The following is a 17,848-nucleotide window of genomic DNA, read 5'->3' on the forward strand; positions in this document are numbered from 1 at the left end:
AAGGTGCAGTTTCCTTGGAGTTCTGCTTGGTAGCTGAGCCATGAGCAGCAGAAGGGGAGCTGCTCTAGCTCCCTAGTTCCTAGCCCAGCCTGGAGGACAGTCCTGCCCCACCAGTGCTTTTGACCAGGGAAGGTGCCTCTCCCCTCTGCTCTTCCTGCCCAGGGCCAGCCACCTCCTTCCTGAAGCTGTAGAAACAGGGGTCCTGGATTTCAGCCCTTGCACCTGGATCTGTCAGGAGCTGTGGAAGAACCCCACTCCTCACTGGGCTGGACAAGGCAGAGCATGAAGCAGTGCATGCATTGTGCTCGAGGTCATTAGTCTGAAAAGCTTTTAACAGAGGGGCATGCTCCTAAATCTTTTCAGTCCTTTTGAAAATGTAAGCCCATGCAGCTCTCTGGAAAGCCCTGATGGGATTTCCTGACAAAGCTGAACTTATTTCCTGGCTCCTATCAGACCATGGGAACTTCTTTATTTTTCTCTTTCTTTTTTATGTTTTTTTCTTTTAATTGTCTGAGAAACTGACTTTCAAGAAATAATAGGGGTGGTTAGCTCATGATGCAATTGTCACTGATTTCATTTTTTGGTGAAGTATCCGGTAAAAGAGTTAGTAAAAGGAGACTGAATAATGAGGTATGTATTTCAATGAGTCAGTGTCTACCAGGAAAAAACACCTAGAAAACACAGCCCAGCAAGTAGTGTTTGCCTATTACGTCCCAGAGGTTTTTGCAGGAACCTCTTCTCTTGAAATGTAGATTGTCTTCAAGCCCCTGTCTTCAAACAAGGCTTTCTGTTTTTCCAGAAGTTGTCTAAGTCTTTTGTTTATAAACCCAAAATCCCATTTTTCATCTTACCACAGCTTTAAACGTGCCTTACATCTTTCTGGTACCCTCTGACCAGTGTCCTTGGAAGCTGCTGCTTCAGCTCCAGCTGTTCCTGTTGTTAGCTCTGAGAAGCTCTGCAGTGACTGCCTGGTTCAGGATGGTGCTGCCCAGACCAGAGCAACAGGAATGTCAGGTCTGATTAATTCCTCCCAGCAGACAGAATCTGCCTTGCTCAAAAGGGTGGAAAATAAGTGTTACCCACCTCCTTAGGCTGCCTTTTGTGGCAGCGCTGCAGCCACGCCGTGGGTCTGCCCCGTGCCAGGGCTGGCACAATTGTACCTTCTCAAGAAAGTTTTGCACGTGTGCTCCTCAGTGCCCACACTGGGAATGCTTCTCTATCTCCCTGAAATGGTTGTTGAATTTGTTTATGCTTCTGCTGCTGCCTTGTTCCTCTTCGTGCAGGGCTGGAACAGAAGTGAGAGGCTGAGCTGAAGGTTAGGCTGGGCCTAACCTAACAGAAAGATGGTAAAAGCCATCATTAACTGCTCCTCATTTTGCCACGTCTCAGGTCTAATCTTCTGATATTTAAACATTAATATAAGCAGGAGTCCTTCAGCCAGTTCCTGTGCAATACTGTCATTACACGTGCAGAAAAATTGTTTCCTTTCCCAAGGTACCAGAGACAGCCTTGGTATGAACTACTGGCTATGCAGAAGTTTCTGACTAAATTTATAGTCAAATTTAGTTTCAAATAGTTTCAAATTTATATCCCTTTTTATATCAGAATTTGGCTACTGATCATGTGGTTTCAAAAAAGTGATAGTTCTGCATCTCCCCAAGTTGAGCCACACTGCATTTGATTACATTATCAACAATTGTTTTAATTTTTACCTACGGAACAGACAACTCATAAAGAGGACTGACACCATGTGCAGTAGAATTCTTTAGTGCTCATTTTCTCACCTGTTTTAATTGTGTGCATTTCTCTGATGTTTTAAGAGACATTTGAAGTGCCTCGTAAAGCAACAGGAGTTTCTTCCAGCTTGCAACAAGACCTTGTTGAACTCCCACTACATTTACTCATAAAATAGTAATTAATTATGCCTAAGTTCTTTGTATGAGGCACTGCAGTGCTGGAATTCATATGAAGAAGAGGAAGAAGCACAAGCAGCATCAGCTTTACTCAGTAACTGGCAATAGCCATGGTCTGGTTGAAGACTGCCCCAGCAGCCTCTCCAGCAGTGCAGAGGGATTGTGCTGACTGGGGACAGGACCTGCTGCCAGGAACCTCTTGGAGACTGGGCATGGCCCAGTGTGTAACTCACAAATAACCCTGGCATTGCCAGACTGCAGATGAATTAGATACAAGGTATGTGTTAACTGCAAACATACTGAGTAATAGGTATGTACAATTTATTTAAAATACTTTTTAACATATAAAACCCCCTCACTATCTATACAGTCTAAGTCCTAGCAACATATACAAATACTGAGCAACTACAATACATGCTGAGGTAAGAACATACATTCTGGGAGAATACTCAAGCCAAACAAGATTGAAATACATTTTATACATGTCTTCACATATAAGAGAGACCCATGAAACGTACCTTTGCTTTATTGTACAGGGAAATTCTAATCTTAGTGTCATGCAATTTAAACCCAACTGTTAGATGTTCAAATGTATCTTAGCCCTAGCAGAAAACATATCCAACGTCATAAGCAAGAGCAAAGCCTGGGATCAAATTTCTTCCAAAAAGGGGCTTAAATTTTAAAAACGTCCATTTCTTTAACATGCTTTATGTTATGATAATGAAGTTGCATTATGTTTGCTAAAAAATAACCCACTGTGGAGAAATACAGCGGGTATTACAATGGGAAATAGCTTAGTTCTTACACCACCTTAGCCTTCAGCTATCCACAGTTCTACCATTCCTGGTATGCAGTAACAATTAAATCCAGGTGTGTTATTTATACTGACATCCATTTATTTTATGGTAGATTAATTTTTTTAAGCCCAAACTGGTACAGGTTGAGAATGGAGAAGATTCTTAAGTTGGCTATAGCTGTATTGTCACATCTTACTGGAAACTAACACCCCTTGAAATAAAATCAGATCAGATACAGATATTTTCAGTCACAGCTGCTGCTGATAGCTAGGAACAGTCACTTACCTGTTTAAGCAAATTTACGAAGATTGCAGACTAGTTTTGTCAGTCAGAAAAAGTTGTAGTAACATAAAAGTACAATCATAGGCAGGAATTTGCTGTTCACAAATGGGTTGTATTTACCATCCTTACATTCACATTTAGGCTTAAGACACCAAGCTCTAAAACAAATAATTAAAAAATTTCATTCTCAATGAATGAGAGTGAATGATCAGAAATTATAGAACTGGACTTTAAGGTAGCACAGAGAATGTTCAGCATCTTTCTTGGTGCTAGGGACAGTGGGAATGAGCACATCCTCAGTGAGTTTGCCCACAGCACCAAGCTGTGAGGTGCCATCAGCATGCTGGAGGGAAGGGATGCCATTCAGAGGGACCTGGACAGGCCTGAGGGCTGGCAACTCTTGGAGCTGAACAAGGCATTGTCGTACACCTGGGTCAGGGCAATCCCAGGCTCACAGACAGGTTGGGCAGAAAAGTGACTGAGAGGAGCCCTGCAGAGAAGGACTGGGGGTTGATGGTTGATGAAAAACTCAACATGAGCCAGCAGTGTGCTCTCACAGCCCAGAAAACCAATGGGATCCTGGGCTGCATCAAAAGAAGCATGGCCAGAAGGGTGAGGGATTCTCCTCTATTCAAGTGAGACCCTACCTGCAGTGCTGCATCCAGCTCTGGTGCCCCCAATGTAAGAAGGACATGGAACTAGTGGAGCAAGTCCAGAGGAGGCCACTAGGCTGTGGAGACAGGCTGGGATGGCTGGGGCTGTTTAGCCTGGAGAAGAGGAGGTTGTGTGGAAACCACATTACAGCCTTCCAGTATCTGAAGGGACCCATAGGGAAGCTGGACAGGGATTCCTTGTCAGGAACTGCAGTGACAGGACAAGGGGAAATGAGTGGAGACTTGAAAGAGGGGAATTTTAGGTTATCTAAAAGGAAGAAATTCTTTACTGTGAGGATGGTGAGACACTGGAACAGGTTGCTCAAAGAAATTATGGATACCTCATACCTGGAAGTATTCAAGGCCAGGTTCAATGGAGCTCTGATCTAGTGGAAGGTGTCCCTGCCCAAGGCAGGGGATTGGAAGGAGATGATCTTTAAGGTCCTTTCCAACTCCAGCCATTCTATGATTCTAGGTATAACCATATTTTAGATGCTGAACAGGCCACAAGTGATTTTTGACTGCAGAGTTTATATATAGCCCCTGTGCAAAGAGATTTTCAGGGATAAGTGAGGATGATGTACTGGTGCTAAGGCATGGTGGCAGCCCCCTGAATGGAGCCCACTGCAGCTCCATTCAGACGTTGTCCACAGCATTTAAGGACCTGGGCAGTAAACTAGGTTTTGAATTGCATCACAAACAAACAGTAACCCCTGAAGTCCATAAAATAGGCTAATGTGCAGGGAGGGGGTCCACATGTACAAATTGATTCAGCATCCTTAAAATAGTGCTGTTAGAATAAAAATACAGCATTTCTATAGAGGGGTTTTCTACTTAGGTAAGAAAGCTGTGCTTTTTTTTCTAACAAGATAAAAAATGGCAAATATGCCTTTCAGACTGTTTTCATTTTGTGATTACCTAGCTAAAATGAGTTTACATTACCCCAGTAAATGACTGGCTGCAATGTTTTCATAGTACAGAACACTGGAACATTCAAAGGATGGAAATTCCAATAAATAAGTCTGAAATGGACACTCTTTGGAATAGCACTGGTTCTTTTGCAAAGGTTTTGGAATCTTTCATGCTTCTAATAAGAACAATAATAAAAAATCCCTAAGGCTAAATTTGGCAGTTGTGCTAAAACGTACCATATGTGCTAAATGCATGTCTAACACAAACTGTGCACCATTAGAGTATCTGTGCTTCCTTAAGCACTCACTAAAGTATGTACAAACCTTTTTTTGTATAAGGTCAAACCTGAACCCAGGACATTCTCAGGGAGGACAGGGCAAGGCCTTTCTTAATTCAAGTCACCTCCAAGACCTGAATGCTTCTTGCACTGAGCATCAGGGAAGTCTGACCTGGAGGCAGATGATATTCAAGTAGCCCTCACAAGCATAGGGAATAATGTAAAAGCAGTTGCCAGGTAGTTTGCTTGTGTCAGTCTGTGCCTCCTGGATCCCTAGGAAGGAATACGACTGAGTGGCTTAAGAAGAGGCCGAAAAGAGATAATACAAGACAGCAGCTTCTAGTTTTGGAAGGCTAACCTAACCGAAAAGGCAGGAACCTTCTGAGGAACACACAGCTGAAAATTGCCAAATTCCGTTAACAAAAGCTGAACTAATGTAATTCAGAATCAGAACTATTTTATGCCATGAAACTAATTTTTGCCATCAGTCCTGATAGCAGCTTGCTAAGTCCAAAGTTGTGCAGACATTTTACAATGAAAAGAAGAATTTTAGAAGCTCTAGTGCTTGCACAGAAATTAAAAGCTTTGGGTATTGACATGGGGTTTTTTCCCCCCAAATACAGTACCATTAGAAAGAAATAACTGGCTTTTGCACTTAAGCTGTTTCTCCCAATTTATCACTCAAATCTATGAATTACTGGAGCTAGTTGTGAAGAGTTCTTCTCTCATATCTTCCAGACAATTGTACAGTAGCAATAAAAAAAGTCCATGGTTTTGCAGGAGACAAGCTGTTAATTGTCACACAGCTTAAGGAAAAGCAGAATTACTGTTTTCCCAGACCTCCCATACCACGTCTTTTGGTTCAACGTTGTATTATTTAAGACTAACAATACCAAATCAATGGAATTAAAAAAGTGAAGCTGTGAGCTTTAAGGAACTGGCTTTTAGAAACAAGCCATCATTCTACCTTACTCATGAGCTAACTTTGTTCATCCTTACTCACAGTGGGATGGGCCACGCTCTGCGGCACCTGGTACACAAGTTGGTCAGCACTGCCTGGCCCCGGCTGCCCCTTTGGTATATCGTACAGTGCCTGTGCTGAGGATGCACTGTCTGTCCTGGATAACAGTTTATTGCACGTTCCAACCAGTGGAGGAGCTTGATTCCCTGCAGCTTTGAAGGTGGAAATGGAAGGAGCACCAAGAGGTGTGCTGGGATGGCTGGACATGTCCATGATTATGGGAGTCGCGTACTCGGGTCCGGTTACGGGCAGTGGCTCGGCGTAGGCGTGGTAAACTTCTTGGATGGGGGAGTTGTAAGGGTCCAAGTCAGCATAACTGGCTTCTTTTCCTTCCTCTGGTTTGAAGGTTGATCTCTGGTGAAGCGTGCCCACAATTCCCCCTACCAGGGGCTGAGCATATTCTGCGTTACAGGCACCAACAAAACAAAACACAAACACACTGGGGTTGTTTTACAGCGGCATCACATTAAATACAACCTGTCAATAGTCTCCCAGAGATCACTATCCGACATCAAACCAGTGCTCCATCTCTGTCCACCACTGCCAAAGCTTTGGAAAATGATTCCTTTCACCCATAGGTAAAGCCATTGAGATAGCCAAAACCAAAACATCCCCACTTCTCAGGTTTATACTTCTTCCCAGGTGGGCTGCACTTGGGCTGCAAATCTCCCTGAAAATGTAACTGACTAAAATGTTCTTCTATTTACATTAGATTTAAATAAAATTATTCTGCCTGGATCTTGATGAAAAGTGGTCTGTGGGGTAGAAAGGTTGCCCTTTGAGAGGGGAAGCCTGCATGTAGTCTGAGATGTTTTAGCTGAACAGATAATCCGAGTTACAAAAGCTGGAGGTAAAAAAAGCCTGACTATCTGGGTAAACACAGACAAGCAGCCAAACAAGAAAACTAATTCTGCCTGCAGTGAAGCTGTAATTCCTGCACATCTGCCCAATTCTGCCATCAGCAGGTAAGCGCAGAACCAAAGGCACAGTCAGTCACCCTCCTCCCACGCCTGGCTCACCAGGGAAAGGGCATGTGCCACTATCCATAAACCCTCCTCTTCCAGGCCCCAAGTATGATTTAACCATATAAGTGAGGGTGGGGAATCAAATGCCACATTTCCAATTTGTGCATAAAAATACTGTGATGAAATAATTTCCAGTGCATGAAAATATAACCAGAAGAATTCTTTCACCCTTCACAAGGTTTAAAAACAAATAAAGAACCTTTCAGTTACTGCATTAACTTGGGCAAGTGTCTATCTATAGCACATGAAATGAGAGAACACGAAGAAACCTGCATATTAAGAGATATGCCTACCCACAGAACTACTAATTTCTCCTCTGTACCCTCCAAAACCGGGAAATAATTAAATGTAGCCAAATTCTTTCCAAAAAGATTCCTGACATTTTTTGGGATGTCATTCATATACATATATACACACATATATATAAAACATGGCCCACAAAGTACCTGCAGACTCTGTTTGCAACATTGTTGGGACTTCTCTTGCTCTTAGGTGACTGATTTCACTGCTGCTGTAGCGTACAGGAGTTTCTTCATGTTCTGCTGATTTGGTCGGGAAAAACTGCTTCATTCCTTTCCACCAACCTTCACATGGATTAAAAAAAAAGCAAAAAAACCAAAAAACCAAGATTGCATATGTACTCTGTTTTAAGCTACTAAAATATTTTTCAGCACAGCTTGTATTTTGTTGAAGCAGGTAAAAGAATTAAATTATCACTCTTTTGAGTAATACCCTAAGATGTCACAGCTGTGAGCTATCAGAAACAGACATTTAGCAAATGAAAGTGATTAAAAAGGTTCCTTTTCCAAAGGGCAAAACATACTTAAGATTACCAGTGAGCAGACACTGGTGTGCAAGTTTTCAACAGAGGCCAGAGAAGCGAAGCACAGTCACACAGCAGTACCAGCCCAAGTGCTGCAGCTGCCCTTTGCACCTGGGGCACGGGTGGTTGGTTTCAGGATCGTTGCAAAGAGCTGGCTGGTGCAACAGTCTGATCTTAAGTTTGTGAGGCACAGGACAGTTAGATGGAAGGAAGATATACTTAAATCCCACATGCTTACTAGGGCAATGAAAACAAAACTTTTGAGCCAACATACACTAAGATGAAAGTTTTTCCCAGGACAAAAAAGTACCAAATAAATGGCTATCAAATGTATAGAGGCATTCCTTATAAATTAATTTTCCCCCTCATGTTGTATAATTAAAAGGTTTTCTATTTTGTTCACAAAAAACCTTGAAGTGGTCAGATCTAATAGGAGACACAACATTTACTATTTCTGAAAAAAAGAAATTGGAGAAAGAAGCAGTACAATTAAGTTGGTCCAAAAAACAAATTCAGTTTGCTATGCCTCCCTCAGCTAGCATTAGAAAAGCTTCTAATGAAAACTAATGAAAGCTAATGAAAATTGTAACTGCAATCTGAAATATACATTGAACAAAAAAACACTGAGCAAATGGTTTAATAAAATCATTTTGTTACCTGCACGATCCCAGTAAGGTAGATCATATGTACCCTCAGTTTTTTTCTTGCTGTGAAAAAAAAAAAGAGGAGTTATTTTAACTAGTCTGCTTATCAAAAGATGCACTAATCAATACTCAGCAACTATCACCTTGGCTGTAACTGGATCTCAAATTTAATGTATAAGCACCAGTAACCTGGCATGCCATCACCAGTCTGCCGCTAACAGAGAAACCAGTTTTCAGTCAAAGCACTTCCAATGAAAACAGCTACAAAAAGCTGTTTTGTCCTCACAAGTCAAGTGAATTTTTTCTCAGAAATAATGCAATTCTTTCCACACGTGCAGACCACAGAGTTCCCACAGCAATACATGCAGCATTTCATTCCCACACACCAGGCTAACATTCATGTAAAGCACTTTCATCCATCTATTCATTTACCGGTTTCTCCAATGCCACGCACAAACTAAGATAAGAATCAGAGTAGTGAAGACCATCACCAGCACTGGAACCAGAACTGCTGCCAATGCCACATCTGAAAGCCATTAAATTAAGTGGTGTCAGACAGAAAGAGCTTCTCATAAATCAGTTTTTGATTTGAAAATTACTTGGGTAGAGCACACAGTTTTCACATTTAGTGTCTATCACACCAGATCCCAGCTAAGCTACTCTGCTGGATGCTCCCACAGCACAAAATTCATTAACATCTGACTCTTCTACATGCATGCACAGCTGGTGGTTTTTGCAGGGGTTTTCATCAAAATCAACCAGGTTTTTTTAATATATGGTTTTCCTGTTACAACAATGTATTCTGTTATTTATGCAGAAAATCCCTTAGTGCCACCATGTAAGTTCAAACCTAGTTTAAGAAGTAAATTTCATAGTACCTTAACAGTTAATCCAAATCAGTCTGTGCTGGTTCTGTGTGTGTGATCCTGTCCCCTGCCATCCAAAGGACACTTCAGCAGTGCCCATATCTGCAGTGATTTTGCTCCCTTTTCTGACCATTGTCTTTGATAAACAAAATGATTATGCCAGGTGACATTTTTCAAATTTCATGTCAAAAAGACTGCTCCAGAAAAGATTTGCTGTATCAAAGGTGTTTTGTTCTAAGAAAGTATTAAATAAATCAGTTACACCTGATTAAATCAGAAGGGAAGTCCAAGTTCCAATTTCTCCTTCTGAAAATGTTTGTTCAGTGATCAAAAGTTGAACACCATTTGAACAGGTTCTGGAAGATGGAACTATTATATATCTATAAAATATATATTGTGTGTACAATTATATTACATATATTACTTGGCAGATTGGTTTTGATTCTTCATGCAGCATGCAACTGCACATCTTTTGTCATATATGTATATAATAACTGGTAAATACTAGAAATAAAATATTGATCATCTGCTGCAATTTGTTAAGTTTTGAGAAAATTTCAATGCAGAAAGCAAATTTAATATATGCCAAAGCACTGTAAGGAGTTCCAAACATTTTTACTGTTTAATGGTGGATACCTTTGGTTACACTTGGAGTCACTGTAGTGTTTTTTATTTCAGGTGTGAAAGTTGTTTTATCTGTCTGCAGAGAAGTCTTCACTGAATGAATGAATTCATCCACAAAGTCAGCATTCTTCTCATCATTCTTGTTCTGAGGTGGTGCTGGAAATGTGATTTTAGGAGCACGACCTTCAGAAGAAAAGAATGTATAAGGTAAGTTCTTTGGAGGGCTAGTTTTCCATATCTCCTTTTCAGGAGAAGACAGCTGGAACAGTTTGCTATAAAGCTTTTGTTCATGTTATATAAGGAAAGTACACACACCCTCTCCCCTCACAAATGAATGATATGGAAAGCAAGTGATTGGCATCTTTTAACACATTTATTTTGTAAATTCAGTATTTTCCTGGGTAAGTGTAGTAAGTTTTGGATAAACTGAGAAGTACCAGCTAAAGAAGGATTATGCCACCAAGAAGTACTTCAGACTCACTGAAAATATACCCACGATATAACTTTTAACGTTAGTAATTTCATTTACAACCTTAATAGTTTCACTTGTCTTGCACTGTTGAAAGTTTTCAGTTGTCTTACCTATACTAAACTGACATCCTAGCAATTCTACTTTCATTGCAATTTTCTGGTGCCATTTTATGGGGTTAATCCTAAAAAAACGTGCAATAATAGGTGGAATGAAATTATTGCGAACTTCCTGGTACAATTCAGTATTCCCTTGAAATACCTAGAAAAGAAGAGGGGAAAAAAAGAGAGAAATATTATGTTCTACAAATACAACAGCAACAGAGTAAGTACTACCAATTTTGATGTTTTAGTTAGGAAGAATAAACAGCAAGGGATTCAATTCACCCCAGAACAGTGCTGCTGCCTGCACTTGTCCACTCCCTTGGCCCCATTACATTTACAACTAAATAAAACAAAGAAATGTGTATGCACATGTATGCACATTCAGAGTAAAGGTACCATGGGATATCCTCCTGATGCTCCCCAGGTACAGCCTGCTGTTACACACATCTCACGTGTTCATGGCACTGAGTCATTCTTAACTCCTTCTTGGTATTTTACACTTACTCTTCAAATATAGATGGATAGCAAGGAGCTGTGGCACTGTGCAAGCTGGAATTAAGGGGTGCCTTCACACAGCCTAGCAGTTCAGCACAGCCTGGCTGAGGATGGTATTTATTAGAAAGCACTGGAGGCACCCTCAAGTGTGTAACCAACCACACTGTGCTCTCGTGGCTGCAGCCTACAAGTGCTCAGCCGCAAATAGGAGAATTTGGGTTCAGAATGTGAAAGCTCTCCTCAGTCTCACACTGAGCCATGAGGTTCTGCAAGAGAAGGGTGCAGACTTTGTGTGGGGGATGAGCTCAAGCTGGTCCTTCACTGCCATCCTTGCACACACAACAAATGTAACAACACACGAGTCTGGCTCGAGTTTAAAAGCAGTGAGAGGAGTCCCTGTGAAATTCAATGTAAGCACACTGACAGATTTACAGCCAACCATGGCTTTTTCACCCTCAAGCTGCTTAAAACAATACAGCAGCTTGGCCCAGTACTCCAACCTTCTGTCTCCTTCAGGAAGAGTGGTTTGGCACCATATCTTTTGGTAGGAAGTGAGCTGCCTCTCCATGTTAGTGCACAGCAGTGGGGCTTTGGCCCTGCACATGCAAATCTGTGGTGCTGCTGCAACACAGGTCACCACTGGCATGACAGCAAATTACTTCTTTCTTTTGAAGCACTGATACAGACACTGCAAATCATGGTGGATGCAATGTAAAACAGAATTGTGGCACATGCCTGAAAAAGTCAGTATTACAAGGAGTTTTCTTCGCACTCACACTGCTTGGTAAGCAATAAAGCACATTCTTAAAGACAAGCACTGCATTGTGCAACAGCTGAATGTGTCTGCATAACATGGAGCAGTCAAGAGTTCTTAGCACATCTCTGATCAATACAAATCACTGCTGTTTCAATCCTGATACACAAGAGAAGAGATTTCTGTATTGCACCGCTGAGTTTTTGAACAAAATGTCTAGAATATCCCTAGAGGCCTGAAATAATTATTCTAGGAAACTATCCATTCCAAACAAATTCCTGCTCAGAATTTAAGCTTCTTGTTCTTAAATACATTCAGTAGCAACAAATGAAGACACAGTAAATGCAGGGGCAAGCCCATGACATTATTTTGGAAATAAATTAATAACACCAAGTAGCTGAAGTTCATGTGCCCACAGCAGACTGGGTTCCAATTTACAGCCACTTTTCCTGAACTACTTTTTTTTTTTTTTTTTTATGACAGGTTTGTAGCTAGAGATCTCACCAATTAATTTTTTGTTTTGGTAAGGATGCAAGTGAGAAGCCAAATAGAGAGGTGACTTCCTGAGGGGATGCACCCAGACTGAATTGCTGCACTGTACCCTTGCTCATGCTGGGCCTGCCAGAGCCCAGCACCAAAAGAAGGCACGTCTGGCTGCCCAAACAACACATGCAGATGTTACAGATGCCTAGCTCTGAAAGCTGAAGCTCATGTCAGGTTTCTAAAACTGAGCATGTAACAGAAAGGGCAAAAAGAATCAACACCAACTACTACCTTCAAGAAAGATTAACAGTAAAGATTTTTACTCCAGGCTTTTATCAGTCAAGCTTTTGATGTGTTACAGAAGTAGCTTAACTTTACCTGTAGCTCTGTATTTTCTGTTACCATAAATTTTGCATTTAAAAAAATTTGTTTCTGAGCTCAATACAGCACTAACTTTTTAATGAGAAATCACTCTCATATTCTTTTTATTATCAAACTCTTTCCATTTCCCTCTGTGCTGTTAAACAAAGCTTTTCCAACACCGCAACTCTCATTTGTCCTTTTTCCCCAATTCAAGCATTTACTCATTTTTTAATACATGATAAGCTAAAAGTTTTTCTTGAGTACTTCCAAATCTCTAAAAGGTATTTGCAAAAAAGACTACAGGAAAATCTTGGAAAAGCCTCTAGTCTCCTGAAAAACGTTAGGAATTCCAAACATGTTTCAAAAAACCAGGGACTATCACCTCCCAGCTGGTCTGGCATGTTAAAACGGAGAAGCCTGCAAGCAGATGCATCCAAAAGCAAATCTGTATCAAGTGAAGTGATGGCAGAGAGAGAGATAATCTGCTATTTTGATGCAGAAAAACAGAACCATTTTTTCTGTCTTTAACTACAGCTGCCAGCTCCTGGGTACATATGATTCTTCATGCCCTGTCCCTTAATGACACACAGAGCACAAAGAAAGATCTGTTGCCTGTAATTTCAGATGCAACAATTTATTTCATTTAATGAGCATGCAAGAGGAACAATGTGCTCAAATTCAAGGCAATAACTGCAAAGTTTTTTAAAGAAAATTGTCAAACCCGCACTGAAGCCTAAATCTAGGCAGCTTGATAACTAAGATCTTAGTTTATGGCCAGAAGAGGGCACTCAAAACTAGAAAATATGATGGTTTTCCCCTTTTTTTTCTTGAATACTTCACACCAACAATCACTTTAGTTCACATGTAGGCTCAGACCCAACAGTAAATTCTCCTCCTCTCTTCCAAGAGTTTCCTATTGCAATTATGTTCAGTGTTAAAAATCTCTTAACAAACTTCAGCCTTTTACTTCAACAGGATGATACATATCCCCTTGAAACATGGTTAAGCCAGAGTAAATACATGACCAAGGACAGCCAAAGTGACCATCCTTAGAACCTGTTTCTAAAAAACTACCAGACTAGTAGTTAGTTACATGTGCTTAATACCACAGGCCTATAGAACCAAGATAGATTACATCCAAGGATTTTAAGAAAAAGAAGAAAAATCTAGTTCCAGTCACATTACTCAGAATCTTGTCATTTCTTTAATAAAATCTGATCTGAGCCACCTGGAAGACATGAATTTCCTCATTTTTACTATTAAATATTAAATATTGCATAGCTATAAACATGGGGAAAATAAGATTATCTTGCTGCTAACATTAGGGCCTTTCCTATGTGGCAAAACATTTGCAATCTGAACATACCCCTCCTTCTGCAAGGGGGGTTCTCTTATATAAGAAACTTAACAGTATTTGGTTAACAACTAAGATTGACAGAAACATTAGAAAAAAATTATACAACCCATAACAGTTATTCTGTAACCATAAGAGGATAAAAAAAAAAATAAAGCTTAATTTTAAAACATATAACTTATTTTAAAAGAAATAGAATTATTCTTGAAGAGATGCAGTACCAGAAAATGTACCACCGGCAACAGAATTTTCTTGTATAGAATATTGTCTCCCCGAATAAATAATAAATCAACAAATAATAAAGAATAAAGAATAAAAATAACATCTGAAATTTAGAACTGTTCAAATCCTTACATATTTGCATATTGCCATATTTTCTTCAGCTTATCAGCTGTTTACAATTCAAAATATGACTGAAAATAAAAGTTATTTAATGATTTCTCACCATACCAAAATGACTTGTATTTACAACTGTGAAATCCCCTTAGAACATACCTAGAAAGCATGTGGCATTTTTACCTTATCTTTACCCATGCCAGGTTCTCTGTACACTGTCCACTTCTGTGCATCATCACTGTATAAAATTCTGTAGGCTGAGACATAATAGTAGTGCTCTGCTAAAGTTGATCCAGTAGTTATAATACCTGTGAAAATTGAGGCACCCAGTTAAGACAAAAAACTGGTACCACTTTGTAAAAATTAACAGATCAGTTCTTGAATCCAGAGTTGTATAGTGGAGAGTCTTAACTGGTCCAGTTAACTTCAAGAAGTTTATCCAAAGTGCCAGGGTCTGAATCTTCCACAGTGACTGAAACTTAGTAAACTTATTTTATTTAGTCTGTATTTTAATTTTCATGGTATAATCTTGTAAAGCCCTTCCCCTCCACCCCATTCCTTGATGGAAACGGCCCCTTTGTTTGGCCACAGCTCACTGCTGTCTCCAGCTGCTGACACAGCTCTTCCCTGCTCTCGTACTGCCAGCCTCAAGGCACCACTGAAAAAACTGCAGCTTCCTACAGCTGACGCTGCAGCACAGCTCACACAGCAAAGCTGTTTCGGAAAAGCTGGTTGGCACAGGAATTAAAGGAGTAATGCAAAATCCAAGGAGTCCCCAGGGAGGCAACAACAAAGGCCACTGGTAAATCCAAGTTGCTTAATGACAGCAAGGCATGCTGCTGATAGCAGGGTGTGCAGCTGAGGTTACAGAGACCAACTCGGGCATTTTGGAATGAGACAAACGCAAACTGATCAGCAGAACACGTTTCACAATAGCCTTAAAGCCCCAGATGCTATGAAACACTCCACCTAAATCCAATTTAATTTTGATTTACATTGGATGACAAACATGTCCATTAACAACAGCAAATCACCTCTGAAGGATTAAACCAGGAAACACTAACACTGGCACTGAAGGTACAACAGCTGCACAGCTACCCTGGAGATTAAAGCCGAAATGTCAAGGCCTCACGAGGATTAAACCCAAAATGCCAACACCTCAGTGCTTCCCTACTTGGAACGGGCAAGGCTGCAGTCCACGGGAACTGGTGACCATGAGCTGGCTGCTCATCTCAGAATGGACAGCAAACTATCCAGAGACGCCAGGGAAACAGCACCTCCAGCTGTGTCTGCACATCAGCACCGCTGCTAAAACCAGCCCTGTGTGAAGGAGTAGGGCCAGACCCAGAGCCTGGCCTGTTGCTGGAGTAAGGCCAGCAGAGACTGCTGGCTGGGGGGCTGCAGTCCCCAGCTGTGGGCCCAGCCCCACTGGAAGTGAGGAGGTGGAGGGGAGGCTGCCAGCTGTTCTCCTGTGTCTGCCGCCTCCTCACACTGCACTGGAAATGCTCCTTTCCCTGCTGCTGGATTCGCTGCAGCCTTGACAGGCACTAGGGAAAACCACAGAACACAACTCAGTACACCTGCACCAGAGGTATCACTGGGCTGAGCTGACTGGATTTTGATCTGCATCTCCAAGGAGACAATGAGCAGGAAAAAGGATGAATCGAGGATCCAACAAAACCACAGGAAACACTTCAACAAATTCTGATGAAAGAGACGTCTTCTACTATGAAACCACAACTCTTCAGCTCCAGGCTCCTCAGTGTATTAGCTAGGACATGGAAGTAAATTAAGTGTAATGACAAGTAAGTGCCACCTGAGCTTTATCTAAGGCCCAGCACTGGAAAAAAGGATATACGTAACCAAAAGTTTTGAATGCTGCTGAGAAGCCACATCAGATTCACTTACCTGTTATTTTCTTTTCTTTATTCAAGTCAATCTGCAACCACTGATGTTCATCATTGATAAAAGCAGCCCAAGGAGGTCCAATCCTTTTTAGTCTGGCATTTTCAGGTTTCCAAATGTTTACTTGTCCTGTTTGGTTAGGCCACTCAAGAGTAGATGACGATGTGATGTGGGAATCAGGAATCACCCCAGACTCCATCCCCAGTGTCCCATAGCAACCTGAAAAACAGAAAAGGCAAGGATTGCAAATGAGAACTGGAGTTATGCTGCTTGAATTTTAAGACTTTACATGCAAATATTAAATTGTCATCTAAATTTTTTCCATAACAACAATACCAACAAAACACACTGTCTTTTGCTTTCTAACAGGGATGCTAGAACCAAACTAGCCACGAGAATGCCATGATTTGTACCTGTTCCAAGAGTAATGAGGATATTCTGTCAGTCACCACTCACACAGAGCACTCAACAAGAAGCACTGGGGAACCAAACTGCATGGTCTGAGTATCTCTTGTTGATGCAGGAATGGGAAACATGCTACTGGTTCATTAGTTCCTTTCTTGTTTCTGTATAACTTCTTGGGTTTTTAAACCAACCCCAGGACCACAGTGTTAATTTGAACAAAACCAAAGCATGTAGGAAGTCATGTCATAATCCTGGCCTTGAGCTCAAACACATCCTTGAAATTGGTTACATTTTTCTGGTCACCATTTTTATTAAATGTTTCTTCCCATGTTGCCTTTTTTTGGTGGCTGAAAAACATCTCCTAAATTCAGGGCTAAATTTCTTGTTCTGTAATACCAATGGTTTTCCCCTCTCACGTGCACAGTCCCCAGAAGTATCAGCAGAGAGCAATCTTTGCCTTCAGTCAGGCAGGCTGAACATAGCCTAGCTTCCCTTCTCCCGTGAACTCCCCCCTCTCCCTGCAGGCCTTCTGCACCAAGGTGAGCACTCATCCCTCCAGGAAGGCAGAGTTCACGTGTGACTGGATCCCAGAGGAAGTCTTGCCCATGTCCTCTGAGATGACATTAGTAGTTGCATGTCACCTGCCACAGCACAGGATCACTTCACTAGGGGAATCCTTTCCCTCTTCAGTCATTTTCCATCTAACATGCTGCCACTTGGAAGCAAACCAATGCCTTGGTCTCTAAATACGTGCCACATTCCACTCTTTGCTCTGTGATGCTTCAGGCAATTTCTTCCAAGTCTCAAAGTCAGGCAGTTCTTCCTGTATAAGTGGTCTCATCTTCCTCTGCACTGATCATGTCTCTAACATCAATAACTCACTCCTCTACTCCATACCAAGTCATAACACCAACTGCAACAGCAGGAATATCTAAGGATCTTCACCACAGTCTGATAAACCTCACTTGAGCATACTACAGGTTTTTTTCCCCTCACCTAACTCCTAGGCAACCCAACTACAGACATTTTAATTTAGATTTGCATCTTATCTCTAGCTTATTCAGTAATTTCTCACATGTAACTGAAGTCCACAAAGTCTAGATCAGCATTTTGTCCTATCTCTTCCAATTTCCAGGCCATTTAAGTACTTTCATACACACTATCAGATCACATTGTGCATGACAAAAAAGCCCAGCAAACCCTGCCTGGATCACTGTGTTTAATATTCTTTAAGCATAAGGACACTAGATATGTAATTCCTTTTCTCAGCTCTTGCAGATGCCTGAGAAATAATTTTAATACTATGTGCATTACATTTTCTAATTTTTGCTTATTTATACATT

General features: G+C 41.1%; 1 protein-coding gene across 4 annotated transcripts in view; it reads right to left on the minus strand.

Annotated features, from left to right (window-relative positions):
* Positions 1-17,848, minus strand: part of DCBLD2 (discoidin, CUB and LCCL domain containing 2) — a 49,419-nt gene that overhangs the window by 4,037 nt on the left and 27,534 nt on the right. The window contains exons 8-17 of one of the 4 annotated variants that reach the window (XR_002466802.3): positions 16,104-16,319; positions 14,379-14,503; positions 10,420-10,567; positions 9,850-10,020; positions 8,780-8,873; positions 8,361-8,410; positions 7,327-7,464; positions 5,838-6,256; positions 1,084-1,285; positions 881-984 (exon numbers count right to left, since the gene is read on the minus strand). Coding sequence is in view for 1 of the 4 variants with exons in the window: in XM_077790909.1 (XP_077647035.1) it covers positions 5,838-6,256; positions 7,327-7,464; positions 8,361-8,410; positions 8,780-8,873; positions 9,850-10,020; positions 10,420-10,567; positions 14,379-14,503; positions 16,104-16,319 (1,361 nt within the window). In the remaining 3 variants the exon portion in view is untranslated. Of the gene's footprint in view, positions 1-873; positions 1,286-5,837; positions 6,257-7,326; positions 7,465-8,360; positions 8,411-8,779; positions 8,874-9,849; positions 10,021-10,419; positions 10,568-14,378; positions 14,504-16,103; positions 16,320-17,848 lie in introns of those variants that run through there. The other 3 variants (XR_013342112.1, XR_002466803.2, XM_077790909.1) reach the window with 3 other exon arrangements.

Source organism: Lonchura striata, chromosome 2, assembly GCF_046129695.1.
Source record: "Lonchura striata isolate bLonStr1 chromosome 2, bLonStr1.mat, whole genome shotgun sequence".
Taxonomy (NCBI): domain Eukaryota; kingdom Metazoa; phylum Chordata; class Aves; order Passeriformes; family Estrildidae; genus Lonchura; species Lonchura striata.